Below are 18859 nucleotides of genomic sequence, written 5' to 3' on the forward strand. Positions count from 1 at the left end.
CTAACCCTAACCCTGACCCTGACCCTGACACTACCCCGAGCCTGACCCAAGTCCTAACACCCATCCTAACCCTAACCTTAACCCTAATCCTAACCCCAACCCTAACCATAACCCTGACCATAACCATAACCCTAACCCTCACCCTAACCCTAACCCTTACCCGAACCCGAAACCTAACCCTAAACCTAACCCTAACCCCAACCCTAACCATAACCCTGACCATAACCATAACCCTAACCCAAACCTTAACCCTAACTCTTATCATAACCTTAGCACTAACTCTTATCCTAACCCTAACCCTAATCTTAACCCTAACCCCAACCCCAACCACAACCCTAACCCTAACCTTAACCCTAACCCTAACCCTCACCCTAACACTAACCCCAACCCTATCCCTAACCCTGACCCTAACACTACAACCCTAACCCTAACCCTAACCCTAACCCTAAACACTAACCCTAACCCTTAACCTAACCCCAACCCTAAGACTAACCCTGACCCTAACCCGAACCCTAACCCTAACCCTAACCCTGAACCCTTACACTTACACTAAAACCTAAACCCAAAACCTAACCCTAACCCTAACCCTAACCCAACCCTAACCCTAAACCCTTACCCTATACCTTACCCTAACCCTTACTCAAATCCTAACCCTAACTCAAACCCTAATCCCAACCCTAACCCTAACCCTAACACTTACCTTTACCCTAACCCAAATCCTAACCCTAACCCTAATCCCAACCCTAACCCTAACCCTAACCCTAACCCTAACCCTAACCCTAACCCTAACCCTAACCCTAACCCTAATCCCAACCCTAACCCTAACCCTAACACTTACCCTTACCCTAACCCTAATACTAACCCTAACTTTAAAACAAACCATAATCCTAACCCTGACCCTGACCCTGACCCTTACCCGAGCCTGACCCAAGTCCTAACCCGAATCCTAACCATAACCTTAACCCTAACCCTAGCCTTAACCCTAACCCTAACCATAACTCGAATCCTAATCCTAACCCTAACCCTAAACCAAACCCTAGCCCTAAACCTTACCCTAACCCTAACCCCAACCAACCCTAACCCTAACCCTAACCCTAAACACTGACCATTAACCTAACCCCAAACCTAATACTAACCCAAACCCTAACCCTAACCCTAACCCTAAACACTAACCATTAACCTAACCCCAAACCTAATACTAAATCAAACCCTAACCCTTACCCTAACCCTAACCCTAACCCTAACCCTAACCCTAACCCTAACCCTACCCCTAACCCTAACCCTAACCCTAACCCGGACCCTAACCCAAACCCTAACCCTAACCCTAACCCTAACCCTAACCCTAACCCTAATCCTAATCCTAACCATAACCCAAACCCTAACCCTAACCATAACCCTAATGCTAAACATATCCAAAAACCTAATCCTGACCCTAATCCTAACCATTACTCTAACCCTGACCCTAAAACTCACCCTAACCCTAACCCTTACCCGAATCCGAAACCTAACCCTAAACGTAATCCTAACCCCAACCTTAACCATAACCCTGACCATAACCATAACCCTAACCCTCACACTAACCCTAACAATTATCCGAACCCGAAACCTAACCCTAAACCTAACCCTAACCCCAACCCTAACCATAACACTGACCATAACCATAACCCTAACCCAAACCCTAACCCTAACTCTTATCATAACCTTAGCACTAACTCTTATCCTAACCCTAACCCTAATCTTACCCTAACCCCAACCCCAACCACAACCCTAACCCTAACCTTAACCCTAACCCTAACCCTAACCCTAACACTAACCCCAACCCTATCCCTAACCCTGACCCTAACACTATAACCCTAACCCTAACCCTAACCCTAACCCTAAACACTAACCCTAACCCTTAACCGAACCCCAACCCTAAGACTAACCCTGACCCTAACCCGAACCCTAACCCTAACCCTAACCCTAAACCCTTACACTAACACTAAACCCTAAACCCAAAACCTAACCCTAACCCTAACCCTAACCCAACCCTAACCCTAAACCCTTACCCTATACCTTATCCTAACCCTAACCCAAATCCTAACCCTAACCCAAACCCTAATCCCAACACTAACCCTAACCCTAACACTTACCTTTACCCTAACCCAAATCCTAACCCTAACCCTAACCCTAATCCCAACCCTAACTTTAACACAAACCATAATCCTAACTCTAACCCTGACCCTGACTCTACCCCGAGCCTGACCCTAGTCCTAACCCGAATCCTAACCATAACCTTAACCCTAACCCTAACCCTAACCCTAACCCTAACCCTAACCCTAACCCTAACCCGAATCCTAACCCTAACCCTAAACCAAACCCTAGCCCTAAACCTTACCCTAACCCTAACCCCAACCAACCCTAACCCTAACCCTAACCCTAAACACTAACCATTAACCTAACCCCAAACCTAATACTAACCCAAACCCTAACCCTAACCCTAACCCTAAACACTAACCATTAACCTAACCCCAAACCTAATACTAACCCTAACCCTTACCCTAAACCTAACCCTAACCCTAACCCTAACCCTAACCCTAACCCTACCCCTAACCCTAAACCTAACCCTAACCCTAACCCTAACTCTAAACCTAACCCGAACCCTAACCCTAAACCGAATTCTAACCCTAACCCTAATCATAACCCTAACCCTAACCCTAACCCTAACCCTAAACCCTAATTCTGATCAAACCCTAATTCTGAACATAACCCTTACCGTAATTATCACCCTAACCCTAACCATAAATTTAACCCCATTATGCGTTTTAATTTCCAAAAAAACGGCGCACCCCTTTTGCACCCATTAAAATCTACCCTACTGCTTATAGTGGTATAGGCTATGCACCCCGTATAGTCATTCACTAAATGAAAAATTCAATTTTAATTGGCCACAAGGGCACCCCATCTCTCCACCCCCTCCCCCCACTCTCCCACATTTTTGTTTTATAAAAAAAAAAGTGGCGCACCCACTTCTTACTCTACTGCTTAGTGTATAGGCTATGCACCCCGTATAATGAAAACTGCAATGGCAACAAGTGCACCCCAGCCCGCCCCGCCCACATTTTTTTATTTTTTATTAATTTGAAACAAAATATGGCGCAATAATCATCCCCCCCCCCCATGATGTTCATAGACTAGAGGTCTTAAAAAAAAAGTTATAACCAAGTATCTCTTACAAATTGTTTTTCTTCGTAGTTACACCCGCCCCAATCTATGAAAATATATCATCATTATTCTGGTGGTATCTATGGTATCTATTTTAAATAAAACAGGCTAGCCAAATAAAACAAGTCAGTTTGATAGACATTGAAGTCGCCTATAAATGTTTTTTATACATTTTATTAGTTTTTACAACATTATATAAAACATAAAGTTTAGTTTAACATTTCGTGTCAATGTCTACATCAATTATTTTACAAGTGCATTAAGTCATTATAAGTTTAAAGTAACTACAATCAATTATGAATCACTTTACCTCCATGCACCATTTTAAAAACCAGTACATGGATACTTCAGAAAACAGTGCACAATGTGGACATAAACTCTGTGGCAAATATTCAAAGATGCTTTTTGCTTAAATTTTTGTGTAACAAGTTGTTTTGAAGGCTTGAATATGAATAGACAAAAAACTGTTTAACAAAAACCTATAATTATTGGGGGGGGGGGTTTATGTTGCATGGGATGAATTGTGAATGTGCAAAGTAAAGTTATTGGGGTTAGGATTAATGACACTGGACACTAGTGGTAATGGGGGACTTAATGTCCAGTGTCATTAATCCTAACCCCAATAGCAATACTTTGTCTTTAAGGGGTGTGTCAAAGGTTGACACACCCCTTAATGACACTGGACACTATTGGTAATTGTCAAAGACCAGTCTTCTCACTTGGGCTCGCATTATTGTAAAACATGCAATACATTCTGTCTACATGTATTTAGTTCTTTCAATTTTTCCACATATACAAACTATTATCTTTCAATAAATTTGTTAAGCAAAGCACCCTACTTCTAAAACTGTTTTTTTAATTACATTGAATCCATAAAAATACGAAGGGCACTGCAATCGAATGTGATGAAATTGAATCTAAGCAGCAGTGACTTGCATTGCATCAAACAAGGGCCCAATTTCACAAAGCTGTTTAAGCAGGAAAAAAACTGATTGCCAAGTTCTTTGCTTAGCAAAAAATTAGTCAAATTTTGCCGGTTGTTTCTGTAAAACGATAATTTTCTGTGCTTAGCAAGTTTTTGTGCTTACAGGCTTTACGAAATTGGACCCAAGTGTTAAGAATTTTATACTGAACTGGTGTGGATGCCGAATTAAGTTGCAAAAGGTTTTGGATTTTGAATCTGGAACCAATTAAACCTATTAAAGGGTGTACTTTTTCCAAACAAAAAACACAATGTCCACAGATTTACATTAAACTTACACAGTTTGAAGATTATGATAGTAGAAAGCTTCCCTTGAAATTTTACTTACTGAGGTGCTGTAGTTTTTGAGAAATGAGTAAAAGTAATAGTTTTCGTCTCAGTTTTAGCATGGAAAAACGTATTAACCAGTTTAGTATGGTTTTGGTATAATATCATAACTGGTTAAGGGGATTTTACATGCTAAACTAATTTTGGTCTCATCAGACCAAAATTATTTTGTGACTGTTTTACTCATTTCTCAAAAACTACACAACCTTAGTTAGTAATATTAGAAGAGAAGCTTTCCACTATCATTATCTTCAAACCCTGTAAGTTTAATGTCAATCTGTGGACATTTTGAAAAAGTACCCAAATCCTTTAAAGCCTATGTGGAATAAACATTAAAATAAGGGCCTTTTCCAAAGATCGTCTTGGGCTCTGGCTTGAATGATTCCTTTATATGTTTTGGAGCATTTTGCCTGGTGGTTGAAACTTAAAATGGAGCCGAAAGCCAGAGCCGGAGCCCAAGCCGAGGTTTGGATAAGGCCCTATAGTAAAAGTCTTCTTCTTGGGTGTCATCATACAGTCAGGCAGTAGGGCGCCATCATGGTCCAGTAAGCTGGTTGCACACAGTCCAAAAGCAATGGTTGGCATCAACATCGAAGCGTCTCAAACTGAGGGAGAAAACAAACGATTTTAATCACAAAGCTAGTTTTTATAAATTTGTTGATATCCGGAGGAATAGGCAAGAACGAGAGTGGATTACCAACTCCGATCACAAAAGTCCTTCAATTGCACACAAGCACACACAACACTTCTGACATTAACTTTACAGATCGGTGACTGTTTGTTAGCTTGTTTGTTCGGTTTTTTTTTCTTTTATTCCTCTTCTGTTTAAAACGTGAACTCAAATTTTAATGAAGATTCCACACATTAGCTGATTGAACTATAAGAGCAAATAAAGTGTAATATTTTTTTAATTTTTAAATTTTTTGATCTTCAAAAGTGATTGATTTGTGAACTCATTAACTTAATTTTTTCTTTTCTTAATACCAAAACTCCAAGCTGAACTTCACAGAACATTTGACAACAGTTTATTTCAAAGTTACCATGCGGTTTGTTGTTGACTTCCTCTTATGTTTCTTCAACTGATGCTCATCCCAAAAGCTCTGGCTGTACTCATCACTATACACGGGACTGCTGAAAAGAGAAACAAATAAAAAGTACCTGATCACTAATAGTTACTCTGTAGTTATTATTGCAATCACGCTGAATATTGTTTCAAGAATGGGGCCATTATTTTTAATTGCAGAAAGACAAACAATACTGCAGTATTGGTTCCTTTGCCATTGGTTGTTTGATTGTTTTGATTGTCTCGATGTTTTGAATCGCAAACAGTGAAAAAAAATATGTTCTGCTGGTTATAACCATCGAGGTACTACCTCCATGTTGTGACCAAACAGTTTAGAGATTCCTTTGAGATATTCAGAAATAACTGCAAATTTCTTGACGCTTTTCAGATTATTATTTGGAAAGGTTGGCATTCAGTGGTCAGATAAAGTAAAGCCATGAACTTGCTGGTAGGTCACCTCGGCGGGACATCCATCTCAGAAGAAAACATAACCAGTATTATAATTGAATAAGAGAATTCCAACAATGTTAGCATTTGGGGTCATCTCAAGCCAAAGTCTGGTTAACCATGAGTTAACCCTGATACCTTACCAAACTGCGGTCTCATTGAGTTGCTACCAGGGCATGGCCTGCCCCATTGCTGCTTCAGAATAGGCTGTGGAAGACAATAAAAAGGGAAATGTTACTCTCAAGCCAAAGTCTGGTTAACCATGAGTTAACCCCGATACCTTACCAAACTGCGGTCTCATGGAGTTGCTACCAAAATGGCCTGCCACAATTACACTTCAGCACAACAGGCTGTGGAAGACAATAAAAAAGGGAAATGTTAGAATTGTTGTGAAGAGAGAGGGATATTTTCCTTTCATACTTTACCCAGATACTACCTGGTTGACCTCTGATGACCTCGGTTCATCAATGACATCAAAGGAAGACTCGTCGTCGTCCAGACTTGGATCTTGGGTACCTGTGAGCCTGCTTGAAGGGGTGGAAAGCTAGTCTTATCTCTAAGCCTACATTCCCTATCCCTGTCTAGGCTAACACTATCTTACCACCCATACAAACCTAGCCCACCTTGTTGAGCTGTTAATGGTTCCGCTTTTACTATCGGTCTCTGGTGACAGTGATGAGACCGATGTTAAAAGCGGAGCCATTAACAGCTCAACAAGGTGGGCTAATACAAACCTACGTCTTGCTGGTGTCCTCTTTCTCATGGCTGATCACTCTGCTGCCTCAAGGAGAAGATGAATCTTGAATCTTTATTCTTGATCGCTCTTTTGCCTTCATTTTGGCTGTTTCTTTCTGTTCTTCAAGTTGTTCGTATATAGCGCTGCCGAACGGGTTTATATTGCTGCCGAATGGAATTTGTAGTTTATAGCGCTGCCGAATGAAATTGGTGGTTGATAGCGCTGCCGAGCGAAATGAGTGCTTAGGGAAAAATATTCCCAACTGCTTTTTTTTTAATAAAAAAAAATGTTTTGTAAACGTTAACCTTTTGTTTTATGTCGTCTTCTAAATTAAATAGTAAGGGGCGTGGTGTAATTTTTGCTAAGTTAAAGTAGGCTACATTCAGAATTTGATACCATGTTGATATCAGAAACATGAAATATTAATTTAGCTTGACTAAATTAGTTATTCAATAATATTCCTAAATCAAACATTGATCATAAAAATGCTAGCAGATTAGTGATTTAATGCAGATTGGACAGAACTATTTTTAATAATTTGTTTTTCTTCTTAGAGAAAATTGAGAAATCCAACCATTTTAAATTTATTTTTGCTTAATTTTAATCAGAGGAATTACATTATTTAAGATGTTATTCGGCACTTCTAACTTATAAATGTTTTTTATAGAATTTTGAAATCATGACAATTATATTTAAAATGACAACTGGCGACTTGAAGTTTCAACCCAACAGAAATTTCCAGATAGACTAGTCTTCTAATTAACAAGCATCATTGGCTTCGACCAATATGCAATCAGAGAAAAAGCCTGGGAAAGTGTGACATCACATTGAAACTATTTTTAGGGACAACATCAACAAGTTTCTGGAACATCTTGGAGTGGGCATGGGATATACAAGGGGTGGGACTCTGCAAGAGAACGGGTTAGATCTCCTTCTACCTTTTGCAGTCTTCTTACTGTTCTCTTTGTCTTGTCTCCTTTTAGACAAACTTGGGGTATCCGACCGCCTTAAATTTTGTCATTATTTACATCTTATTCAATTGTTAGAAATGTCATAATTATATTCGCTCCATTTTTGTTCCTTTTTCAACAAAGTCAAAGATCTTTAAAGTTTTCTCTCCCCCCCCCCTCTCTCAACAAAGTCAATGATTTTTTTTCTCTTTTTCTCTCTCTCATTAAAGTGAATGGTTTTTGAAGGTTTTATTTGAAAGTGGTCGGTCGGATACAGCAATTTGCCCCTACCTTGGTCCATTGGTGTCCTCTTGCATCCACAGAAACCGCACAATCCATAGACAACTGCATCTCTCCCTCTGCTGAATGCGGGAGCTGTTCACCAGCTGGCACCGCCTGTATCAACGCCCCACAAGTCGTCGTTTCCTCAGTCGTCTGTCCACGCCGTACCAGGTACCTCCACCGTTGAAAAACAACCCCTATTATCACCAATGCTAATTTACAGTTCAAGTTCAGTGGTGTAAATAAACGAGTCAGTTCTATGTTATTGTCTCCAACATTTCCCTCAGCAAGCAACTGAGAAAAGTCCCTGGCAAATGTGAGCTGTGTCCGGCATCATGTTAGTTTAGCCATATGACTTTTTAGTCATGGAAGCTTCGACTTTAGGTCTACGGCAATTCACCGAAGTTCTCCCCCAGCCACTGACGTGCTCAACACCTAAGTGGCTAAAGAACGGCTCTGTAATGAATTTTGAAATTTTCTGCAGTTAGAAGTAAAATATACTTCCTGCAGACTCGACAATGAATGCCTGAATTTTTGGAAGGTTCTTCTTACGACAAATTTAACCAGTTCAGTTCGTCAAAATAGCGGCGCGAAAAATCCCATCCAGAGCTCACAGAAGTGCAGCCTTCGGTCCATGCGGTCGTCGTCTAAATGCTGAAAAGCCATGCGGTTTTCAATCACCCACAGTGCTTTGAAAACTGTGCACAAACTCCTTATTTGCATACAGCGTACAGCCCCCAATAAACTTATGCAGGTTGCCTTATGCATCAATGCTTCGCCACTTTGTTCCAATTAATTTGCATGTAAATCGTTCTACTTGGGATTAAATACTTATGTAACGCTTCTTCCAGGCTTTTATCCAGCCTGTTGTCGCTATGCTGAAATGTAGAAAAAGAGCTATTCCAACAACTTTTCCTACGCATTACATTGTGGTGTACAGTTAAAACTGTTTTAGTAATAATATTTTTAAACAGATAACACATTATGAATGTTTATGAAGAAAAGAGGTGTGGTAGGCGGCTGAGGGTCTGAAGTCTTTTTTTTTTTACCACACTCTATCTATATTTTTTATAAATGTATAAATGTATAGGGACAGAATTATGCACTACAGAGGGGTGGGTGAGCTGTATGGGATAGCCTGAAGGAACATGGGTGTGTTTTCGCGGGCATGTTTTGGTTGAACTATTGTTGAACTTGCCATGTTGGTCACTGGCCATTGGCCGAAACAAATTACGCCCGCGAAAACGCATCCCCGGTTTCTTGGCATATAAATGATAAATCCCCTGTATTGTCATGTGCCGAGAAGTTATAATTTGGGTGGGTGTCAGATGCAATTGTGTCCGCCATGCAATACTGTCCGCTCCGGACACTTTTGCATATATGCAATCGTGTCCGGGCTATGCAAAAACCGTCCAGTGGACATGTACATAACTGTACATGTATGTGTGCACTAAACCAACGTAAATGCAGCATGAATATTCACGTATTTTATGATTGCAGCGAATACCCAACGGCCAAACATTTCCCATGTATGCACTAAGCTTGTAAAATTGACGAACGTGTTCCGTCGACCAAGGGCGTTTAATTTACTGCAAGGACGGTTTTGCACGGGGGCGGACGCAACTGCATATGCAATTGTGTCCGGGCGGACACAATTGCATTATGCAGCCGCGTCCGGGTGGACACGATTGCATATGAAAACCGTCCGGCGGACATAATTGCATATGCAATAATGTCCTCCGGATATTATTGCATAGAGGACATAATTGCATACGACATGGGCACTAGGCCGTTTTTTTTTTTTTTTTTTTTTTTTTGGGGGGGGGGGTCAGAAGTTTTAGGGCAGGTAAGGGGTTCTGGGTCTGTTAGATAAACGTAAATGCTTTTATAATTACAAGAAGTAGCTAAGAGCCTAAATGATTGCTTACCAGAACAAGGTTATCAGCGAAACTACCACATCACATGTACAATGTGACTAGTATCCTGCTCATTTCTGCTTAGCATAATATAAACAGTATGTTTTGCTTATAAGCAAGGTGAATTACTGGGCCCAGAATGGATAACACATGATTGACCGCCGTCTTTTATGACAGTTTGAAAGTTGTAAGAGCAAAGAGCTACGCATGACTCTCACTGATCGACTTTCACTCGTGCACATTTCATGACGGGTGGGGTCAATGAAAGGGCGGGGTTATAGTGTAGAGACCACAAAACACGAAGTCAAACCAAGAACATGTTTTTTTCGTCGAAAATAAAAACGTTTAAATTAATTAAAATCTGAACGACAACAAAAATCCTTACAATTTTTTATAAAATGAGTTTTAGTTTTTATAATGTATTCCTAACTACCTCAGACAGTTTCGCTATTCCTATTGGTGGAGAGCGCGTCACGTGGGTGTGTATAAACCTTTGTTTATGACCAGTAAAAAGTGTTGAAACTTGGGCGTGACACGCGACCTTGCACCTGTTCTTATAAGACAGTTTCTCCATTCCTATTGGTCGAGAGCAACGGCTGAAACAGTTGTACGCGCGACGCGCACAGCATTCCCTTTAATTATAAGGAGTTGTTTGCCCGAGGGCGGCGGAGGGCTTTACCATTTCATAGCTGGTGGGGTGTTGTGTTGAAAGAAATCATTGAACAATTATAATTTTTGCATTTATTTTACTTTTTGACCAAAAAGTGTTGATGTTTTTGACCGAAAAGGTATTTATGAATGGGAATCAAAGTGTGTTGAATCGGTTTTCAACTACTGGTTTAAACCCGCCGAGGCCTGGTTCTTGATAATTTACCTCGACTTCGTCTAGGTAAAACTATCAAGAACCAGGCCTCGTTGGGATTAAACCACTAGACCTCTTCACCACACACTGATTCCCTTATTTAATCATTTGTTTTATTAATTAATGAACTCTTGGATAAGGATGTTTTTTTTGATCTAAAATTTCATTGATACAATACAGTAACATAAAAATCAATGTTTTTAAACCACTTTGTATACCCACCGATTAATAAGGTGCACACACCATTTTAAACAAACTGACGGACGCGCAATGGTCGAATTCACACACACGAACTTGTTTCTGAATTAACGTTGAGGGCGTGGGTGATAAAGCACCAATTTCAGAGACTCATCTTTGATTGTCAGATTAATATTGAGCAAAACCGAACTAAAGCTGGGCCCACTCGATAGAACTTCCCAAAACACATCAAACGCATGCTTGAGCTGATTTGCACAGGCAGCGCAGTTGACGTGATGCTAGACTTGTGGACAAGTCGTTTAATCGGCCCCACGCGCTGAGATAGTGGTCTCGACAAATCACTGCTCTCACGCGAACTGATGGCTCCCCGATTTCGAGCAGTCGAAATCGGGGAGCCATCAGTTCGCGCGAGAGCAGTGATCTCGCGAGACCACTATCTCAGCGCGTGGGGCCGATTTAACGACGTGATGCCAGTAAGGCCGTTAGGTTTTTTCCATTAGGGGATTTCCCCTCTGGTTCGGAATGAAATTCAAGAGCACGGATCGTGAACCCTGCAGACCCTGCAGAGGAAGTAGTAGACCTACATACGTGATTTGGGTTTTCACGTGTCGGTGATGGCATGAAAAGGAAACAAACTGGAAAGTGTATTTCTAATATTGGTTATAAATTAGCAGATACTTGGACAACATGAGCGGACTGGGTGATCAAGTAAGTCGCTTTGCATTTATTAATTGTGTGTTTTTTTAAATGTTTTTTTTTGCATGATGAAGATATCACAATAATATGCAACAGCAATGATCGCTATTAATTCTTCTTGGACAAACTATAGAATCTGTAAATTGACATAGTTCATTGAGAATGGGTGTAGTATCTACAAGAAAGCATGGATTGTAGCTCAAAATGATAACTAGAACCAATTTTTTTTACAGCACCAGAAAATCAAAACAACTTGAACAAGCACTAAAGAAGTTCTAGATAGCCTGTTTAATTAATTTGTCTTAGGTGTGAGCGTACATGTCTGTAATTACATGCAGGACACAGAATCCATGGCCTCCATCATGGCCTCCTGGCCCAGATTTTGGCCTTGGTGCCCCTTCAAATGTGGAAAAAAAAAAAAAATACGATTGAAGTGCCCTTAACAAAATGAAAATGGCATTGTCCTATACCAAACAAAGATGAATTCCAGGCTTGAGCGAACTTTGATACTCAAAAGAATTGAACAGATATTATCAGATTTGTTTACAAGAATGTTTCACAATGCAATGAGGAAGCCATTTATTCAATTCACAGTGGTGAGTTTACTGGCCCATTCTAAAATCACTGGTCTCAACAAATCAGGAGTGCTTAAAAGCGTATTTCACAACTTTGAGTTTAATTTAAATTTTCAGAGAATCAGCACAGAAAACTTCAAAAGTGAGGAAGTTGGGATGGAAGCTGAAACCGTTTTCCAGAATGCGGAGGATGTCTTGGAAGATGTGAAAGATGTCAACATTTATGAAGGCAACGATGGCGCTAGTGGAGACAACATGTCATCAGCAGATGAATGGGTAGATGCCGCTGGTCAATTTGAGCAGATGACAGAAACTGAGGCAGAGACATCTCAGGAACAGGTGACGGAAGGTGCTGTTGGAGGATCCCAACAGTCAGAGGCAACAGAAGGTGCTGTTGGAGGATCCCAACAGTCAGTGGCAACAGACGGTGCTGTTGGAGGATCCCAACAGTTGGAGGCAACAGAAGGTGTTGGAGGATCCCAACAGTCAGAGGCAACAGGAGGAGCTGTTGGAGGATCCCAACAGTCAGAGGCAACAGAAGGTGCTGTTGGAGGATCCCAACAGTCAGAGGCAACAGAAGGTGTTGGAGGATCCCAACAGTCAGAGGCAACAGGAGGTGCTGTTGGAGGATCCCAACAGTTGGAGGCAACAGAAGGTGTTGGAGGATCCCAACAGTTGGAGGCAACAGAAGGTGTTGGAGGATTCCAACAGTCAGAGGCAACAGAAAGTGCTGTTGGAGTATCCCAACAGTCAGAGGCAAAACCGATGTCAGAGGGTGCAGTAGGAGGATGGCAACATAACTCTCAGGCAGCAACACCCGTATTCTCGCCACTGTTTCCCCGGATTTTGCAAGAACCTACCGACCCTTCAGAAGACCTCCTTCGCTCCAAATTTATCAAACAGGTGACAAAATACGAGGGAGCACCTGTTGCTCCGAGTGAAGTTTTTGAGCTCCAGTGGACAGTTTATCAAGATGAGTTAGATGGCTACCTCACAGATGGACTGTTGCCTCAAGATTCTGTAGCCTCTGCTGGTAAGTGAAAACATTTTTTGTTGTTGCATATTTTTGTAATTATTGTACATGTAATTGGGTAATTGCTTTTATCTTTATATTTCGCGCTATGAGGCCATCGTGACAATTTGGCACTTTATAAATATCTTTTTATATTTGTATTAACTGCTGCACCGTCAACCTCTCATTGGAATAAAAGTTATTGTAGTTTTTGAGCATATTGAGTAAAACAATTTCACAAAAATAATTTGTCTCAGTGATACAACAATTATTTTAGCACGAACAATAGATTTAGGCGACTCTCCTGCAAACATTGCTCTGTGATTTTTTATTTTTCTCTCTCAAATATTTGACAACTAAATAAGGCTAAAACTTCTACAGGTAACTTCAGGGGTTGCCCTTAACTTTTTTTTCAACTGGCCAGCAGGACCAGTTGGCTTCATTTTTCACTGGTCCGCCAGGTTTTTGATTGGTCCGTCAATTTTTTATGCTATTTTTTTCAAATTCAACATGATTTGCAACGTCAACTTAACTGCACTGGAAGCCATACTTTATTTATGTGTACCAAGTTATTGTGTTCGTAAAGGATAATTAATTTGAGAGTATTTTTTCTTTAAAAATGTAATAACAATAGCGTTATTAAAATTAATTTAAAAACAGGTCAAATTATTTGTCAGAGCAAAATGATCTTTATTTAGGTAGTTTTTTTTAGTCCACGGTTTATTGTAAGCACTCAACATAAAAGTATTCCTAAATAGGAGAACTTTTTTTATGAAAAAAAAATAGTGTTTTTACTATAAAAACACCCCAAAAAACACTTTAAAACCGACTGTTAAAATATCATTAACTTTTTATGTACTGCCTTCAAATCTACTGTGGGGGAGGGTTACGTGCGATCGCTCAAGTTATTTTATCATGTATAAACATTGCCTATTATTGTAGTTTTAATAAGTATTCATAAACATAATACATCGTACCAAAGTTCCCAAAATCTTCCCACTTTCGTCCAGAAAAAACCCCAACATAGTAGACATCAGAAAAGTCCATGAAGAAGCATACGAGTTTGACGGTATTTTTTTCAATTATGTGTATGGAATGGTCGGTGCCGGCGTCTGTTTTGTGAACAAAATTTTCATTTAAAAAACGTTTTTAAAAGCAGCAAAAACAACTGCGCCTTTGTTTAACACATGATTGCCTTCTAGAACCCAAGTGTTTCTTGAAATCAACCCGCAAAAAACCCCAAACAAACGCGCATTATATGTGACCAATAAAACCATGGAGCAAAACTAGATCACCCACCAATCGCCCGCAAAAAAAAACAAGCCCCAAATAACAACAAAATTACCCAAAATCAGGACGGAAGAACTTTACTAAACACAATTAAATACTCCTTTTTGCTCATCCAGAGTATCCTAACTTGGTAATTTTTGTTGAATGAAGCCTCACCGTCTCGCTCGTTTTTCGTAAACACGCTAGACTCTTATTCCCACACGGAAATCTGCTCCGTTGACCGACCATGCTGCTGACAGAATGTGTTTTGCTTTGTGGTCTTCTGTCAAGGCGATTGAAGCTAGTTTTGTAAGCTATTGCGTACTTTCACCAATAGAGGGCGTCTATTCCCACGCTATCGAATATTCTGAAACGCCCTCTAGCGTTCAGTATTTCTTACACTTTCTGCCACACGTGAACTAATACGAAGACTATAAGCCTTTGCGTTGCATGATGGGATTTTGCGCTGTGTATGCGTGATCGTCGGAAGTTTGCCAGCGTTCAGCGGCACTTCGAGTGATTTTTATTACGTTTTATCCAAACCTTGAGTGAATGTTTATACATTTGATTCGAGCCTGAAAATAGTTTAAAAATTGTCATAGTTCTGTAGTACCGCTGCCGATATTTTTGACTGGTCAGCCGGACCAGTTGGCAAGGTGTTTCAGCTGGTCCGCCGCGATTTCTACTGGCATTTGGCCAACGGACCTGCGTTAAGGTCGAACCCTGAACTTATGTTATGTGCATCTTTCTTCACGGTGGATGGGGGTTCATGTCATGGCCAATAGTTGATCTACAAAAGGTATCAAAACCCTTTTACAAACCCTGTATTTTGTTTCAATGTACTGTTTAAAGGCATCGACGAGGAATCCTATAAACAAATGCAGCAGTGTGCACAGGCACTACAGGACCAGCTTTTTGAGGGAAACCTTCTATTATGTCTCGGGAATCTGAGAGGGTTCAGAAGGATCTTCTCAAGTTCAAAGGATCCTTGTCTTCGTCATGCCTTCCGAGGAAACCCACTGGAGGTTCTGCAGAATATCTACTATGGGGGCGAGGGGATACTGCCTGAAGACAGGATGCGTTTGGACGACCCTTTTCACTACACTAAAAATCCTGGTAAGTAAAAAGGGGTCAAAATTGACTTGGATTTTCCGCCATGGTAGCGACCAGGGCTTGATTTCACAAAGCAATAAAATCCATCATAAGACAAATAGTCAGTATCACCATAGTGTTTTTGCATTGTGACATCACACTTTACAAAGCAACTACAATTGATTTGTGTTTAAGATCAATCTAAACTCTTTGTGAAATAGGCCACTGGGCCCAATTTCATAGAGCTGCTTTTAAAAGCACAAAATATTGCTTAACAAATTTCTGCTTAGTAGATATGACCAGGGTACCAGACACATATTGTATACGTGACATGATAGTTTTGCTGGTAACCATATTGTGGTAAGCATAAATTGTTTGTGCTAAGCTATGTTTTGTTCTTAAGCAGCTCTATAAAATTTGGCCCTGGGTTAGTGTACAAATATTGACCCATTCAAGTATTATGGCAAGACTCCCTAGGCAGTACTCGGCGTGTTCTATTCCCGAGGCGAAGGGGAGGGAAGACAGATCACTTCAGGGATCACGAGGTTATTAGATACAGACACCATGAAATTATGCCCACTCAACAGTATAGGTATAAGGAAGTAAATTTAATTCATGTGACACCGTCACTTTGGCAAAAGCCTTATCCATTTGCGCTGTGGTTGCACCGTTTATTTTTCAGTATATTGGCTAGCACTATTATCGAGCAAGACCATGTTGCGACTAGACATGACAGACTAGACTAACCAGAAACCATAGAGCACAGGGAGATTTACTATATCGAACCATGCACTGGAGCATGGTCGACTATGGTCAATTCGAGAGCTTGGTCACAGTTTCTGGTTCCCAATATACTGCTCTGGGCAAGTCTAGTCGCTCACCAGGGCCCAGTTTCATGGCTCTGCTTACCGTAAGCACAGAATCAGTGCTTACGGAAGCAGGGAATTTTGTGCTTTCGGCAAGCGTGTTTTACAGGGTTAGCGGGCAAATTTTGACTTCTGCGCGTGCGTACTCTGTGTTACTAGGCATTCTACGCTAACAAGGCTAGCGCAGAAATTCCGCTCTTGCACGTAAGCGGGGAATCGTGTTTGTAAGCGCAGAACTCGGCGGTAAGCAGAGCCATGAAATTGGGCCCTGAACTTGCTCATATGAGTCATAATGACTGAAATATCAACCAAGTCAGCAGAATTAAACAACGTAATAATTTGTTGGTCTTTTTGTTTTTCAGATTACATGAATAATTGAAGAATCTGTTGTGACCAGATGGAAGTTCTCAAAAACCAATGTGCCTCGTGACTGGAAAACCTTCAAGTAGTCATCAACTCAACATGAACTACTACTTTATAATAATTTTAGATGGTTGTGAGTTCATCAAGAGGTGAAATCTGGACCATTCCATTTCATTTGACTGCGCCTTGCAAAATAGAAGTCAGATTTCACTAAGCCCTACCCCCCCCCCCCCAAAAAAAAAAACATGCTTGACCAGTAATTTGAATTGGTCAGTCATTTCAGCTAGTTTTATAGGCGGTGGACACTATTGGTAATTACTCAAAATAATTATTAGCATAAAACCTTACTTGGTGACAAGTAATGGGGAGAGGTTGATAGTATAAAACATTGTGAGAAACGGCTCCCTCTGAAGTAATGTAGTTTTCGAGAAAGAAGTAATTTTCCACGAATTTGATTTCGAGACCTCAGTCTCAAATTTGAGGTCTCGAAATCAACCATCTAAAAGCACACAACTTCGTGTGACAAGGGTGTTTTTTCTTTCATTGTTATCTGGCAACTTCGACGACCAATTGAGCTTAAATTTTCACAGGTAGTTATTTTATGCATACGTTAAAATACACCAAGTGAGAAGACTGGTCTTTGACAATTACCAACAGTGTCCAGTGTCTTTAACATGTGTTGTTAAGATATGCCATAGCGATAGCATAGTGGTGATTATTGGTAGGGATATATGTGTGATATAGAAATTCTGTTTTCAAAACAGCTGGTATTGACTCGCACCTGACGTCATCATCAGAATAATCTTGGATGCGCCATTTTGGTGGTCAATGTCAACGTGTGTTATTCAGTGAAGTGCGCATTTTTAGGTGACGCGGCGTTTACACGTAAGCCTATTGACCACCAACATGGTGAGCGTGTGACGCGCGTGCAAGGGGTCAATATATATATATTTTTTGTGTTAACAGCCATTTGGTGATTGTCATTTTGTATTCCTGTTATACCGCAGCTTCTCCCACAAGTCAACTTAAAATTAATGTATGCAAAATTACTCCAGCATTTGAGTTAGTTAAAGAGTGCAAACTTGTCTGAAAGACCAATCTTTTACCAAGGTCTGTTTCTCCAGTGAAAAATAGCCACATCTTTCACAACAAGATTGAGTAAGCATGGGCTCAATTTCAAGGCTCCCCTTACAATAGATGCACCCACATTGGCCGGATGGAGGCAGAGAAAGTAATTCATACGCTTGCTTGGTATTCACTTTACATCAGCTGTTTTTTTTAAGTTTTTAATCCTTAAATTAAAAATTGTAATTGTAAATATTGTTATATTATGAATATTACCAATTATGCCATACTTTATTAAATAACACTCCTTCAGCTGGGATGAACTATTATTATTGTTTCTTCAGTTTTTAGCACCAGCTGAAAACTGCATGCTTTATGACAGTAGACTTTAACCTGTTGTCCTTGAAAATTTACAAAATTTCAGAATTTCAATGGAAAACTGCCTAGACCCAATTTTGTAGAGCTGCTTAAGCATAACAAAACTTACTCAGCACAAACAAAATTGTGCTTAACAGAATAAGGTTACCAGCTAAGATACCAGTTTGCTTGTTCCAAGTGTAACTGGTATTCTGCTTAGTTTTGCTTAGCAGAAAAATGTTCAGCAATACTTTCTTCTTGAAGGGAAAGTATACCTTTGGTTTTTAGAACCATTTGATTGTCTTAGGTACAATAACAAATAACTTGTGTAAATTTCATTTCAAAAGGTTGTTCAGTATACTTGATTTTTAACAGTGGTATTTGTTTAACTTTACAATTAAAATGTTAAGCAGTGAACAACGAGGGAATCTGACTTGGTAATATAGTGTTAGCCAGAGGGGTGTCTGGGTGTCTTTTGGACACCCTGTTTCACCTGTCATTTACATGTAAACTTATTGTAAGTGAACAATTTGGACACCCAGTTTTAAAATTTCCAGCAAATTTTGACACCCTTTGACCAAATCCTGGCTAAAACCT

General features: G+C 40.2%; 1 protein-coding gene across 2 annotated transcripts; it reads left to right on the forward strand.

Moving 5' to 3' along the window:
• Window positions 1-11450: 11450 nt before the first annotated feature.
• On the forward strand, window positions 11451-16978 carry LOC139942330 (uncharacterized). 2 transcript variants are annotated; one of them, XM_071939157.1, is made up of 5 exons: window positions 11451-11675; window positions 12356-12893; window positions 12930-13271; window positions 15372-15635; window positions 16840-16978. In XM_071939157.1, the coding sequence occupies exons 1-5, from the start codon at window positions 11655-11657 to the stop codon at window positions 16854-16856; spliced, it is 1182 nt and encodes a 393-aa protein (XP_071795258.1). In that variant the 5' UTR covers window positions 11451-11654; the 3' UTR covers window positions 16857-16978. The 2 variants fall into 2 exon arrangements, with proteins under 2 accessions (XP_071795258.1, XP_071795256.1); XM_071939155.1 differs by having other exon boundaries at window positions 12356-13271.
• The last annotated feature ends 1881 nt before the right edge of the window (window positions 16979-18859 follow it).

This window comes from Asterias amurensis, chromosome 9, assembly GCF_032118995.1.
Source record: "Asterias amurensis chromosome 9, ASM3211899v1".
Lineage (NCBI taxonomy): Eukaryota > Metazoa > Echinodermata > Asteroidea > Forcipulatida > Asteriidae > Asterias > Asterias amurensis.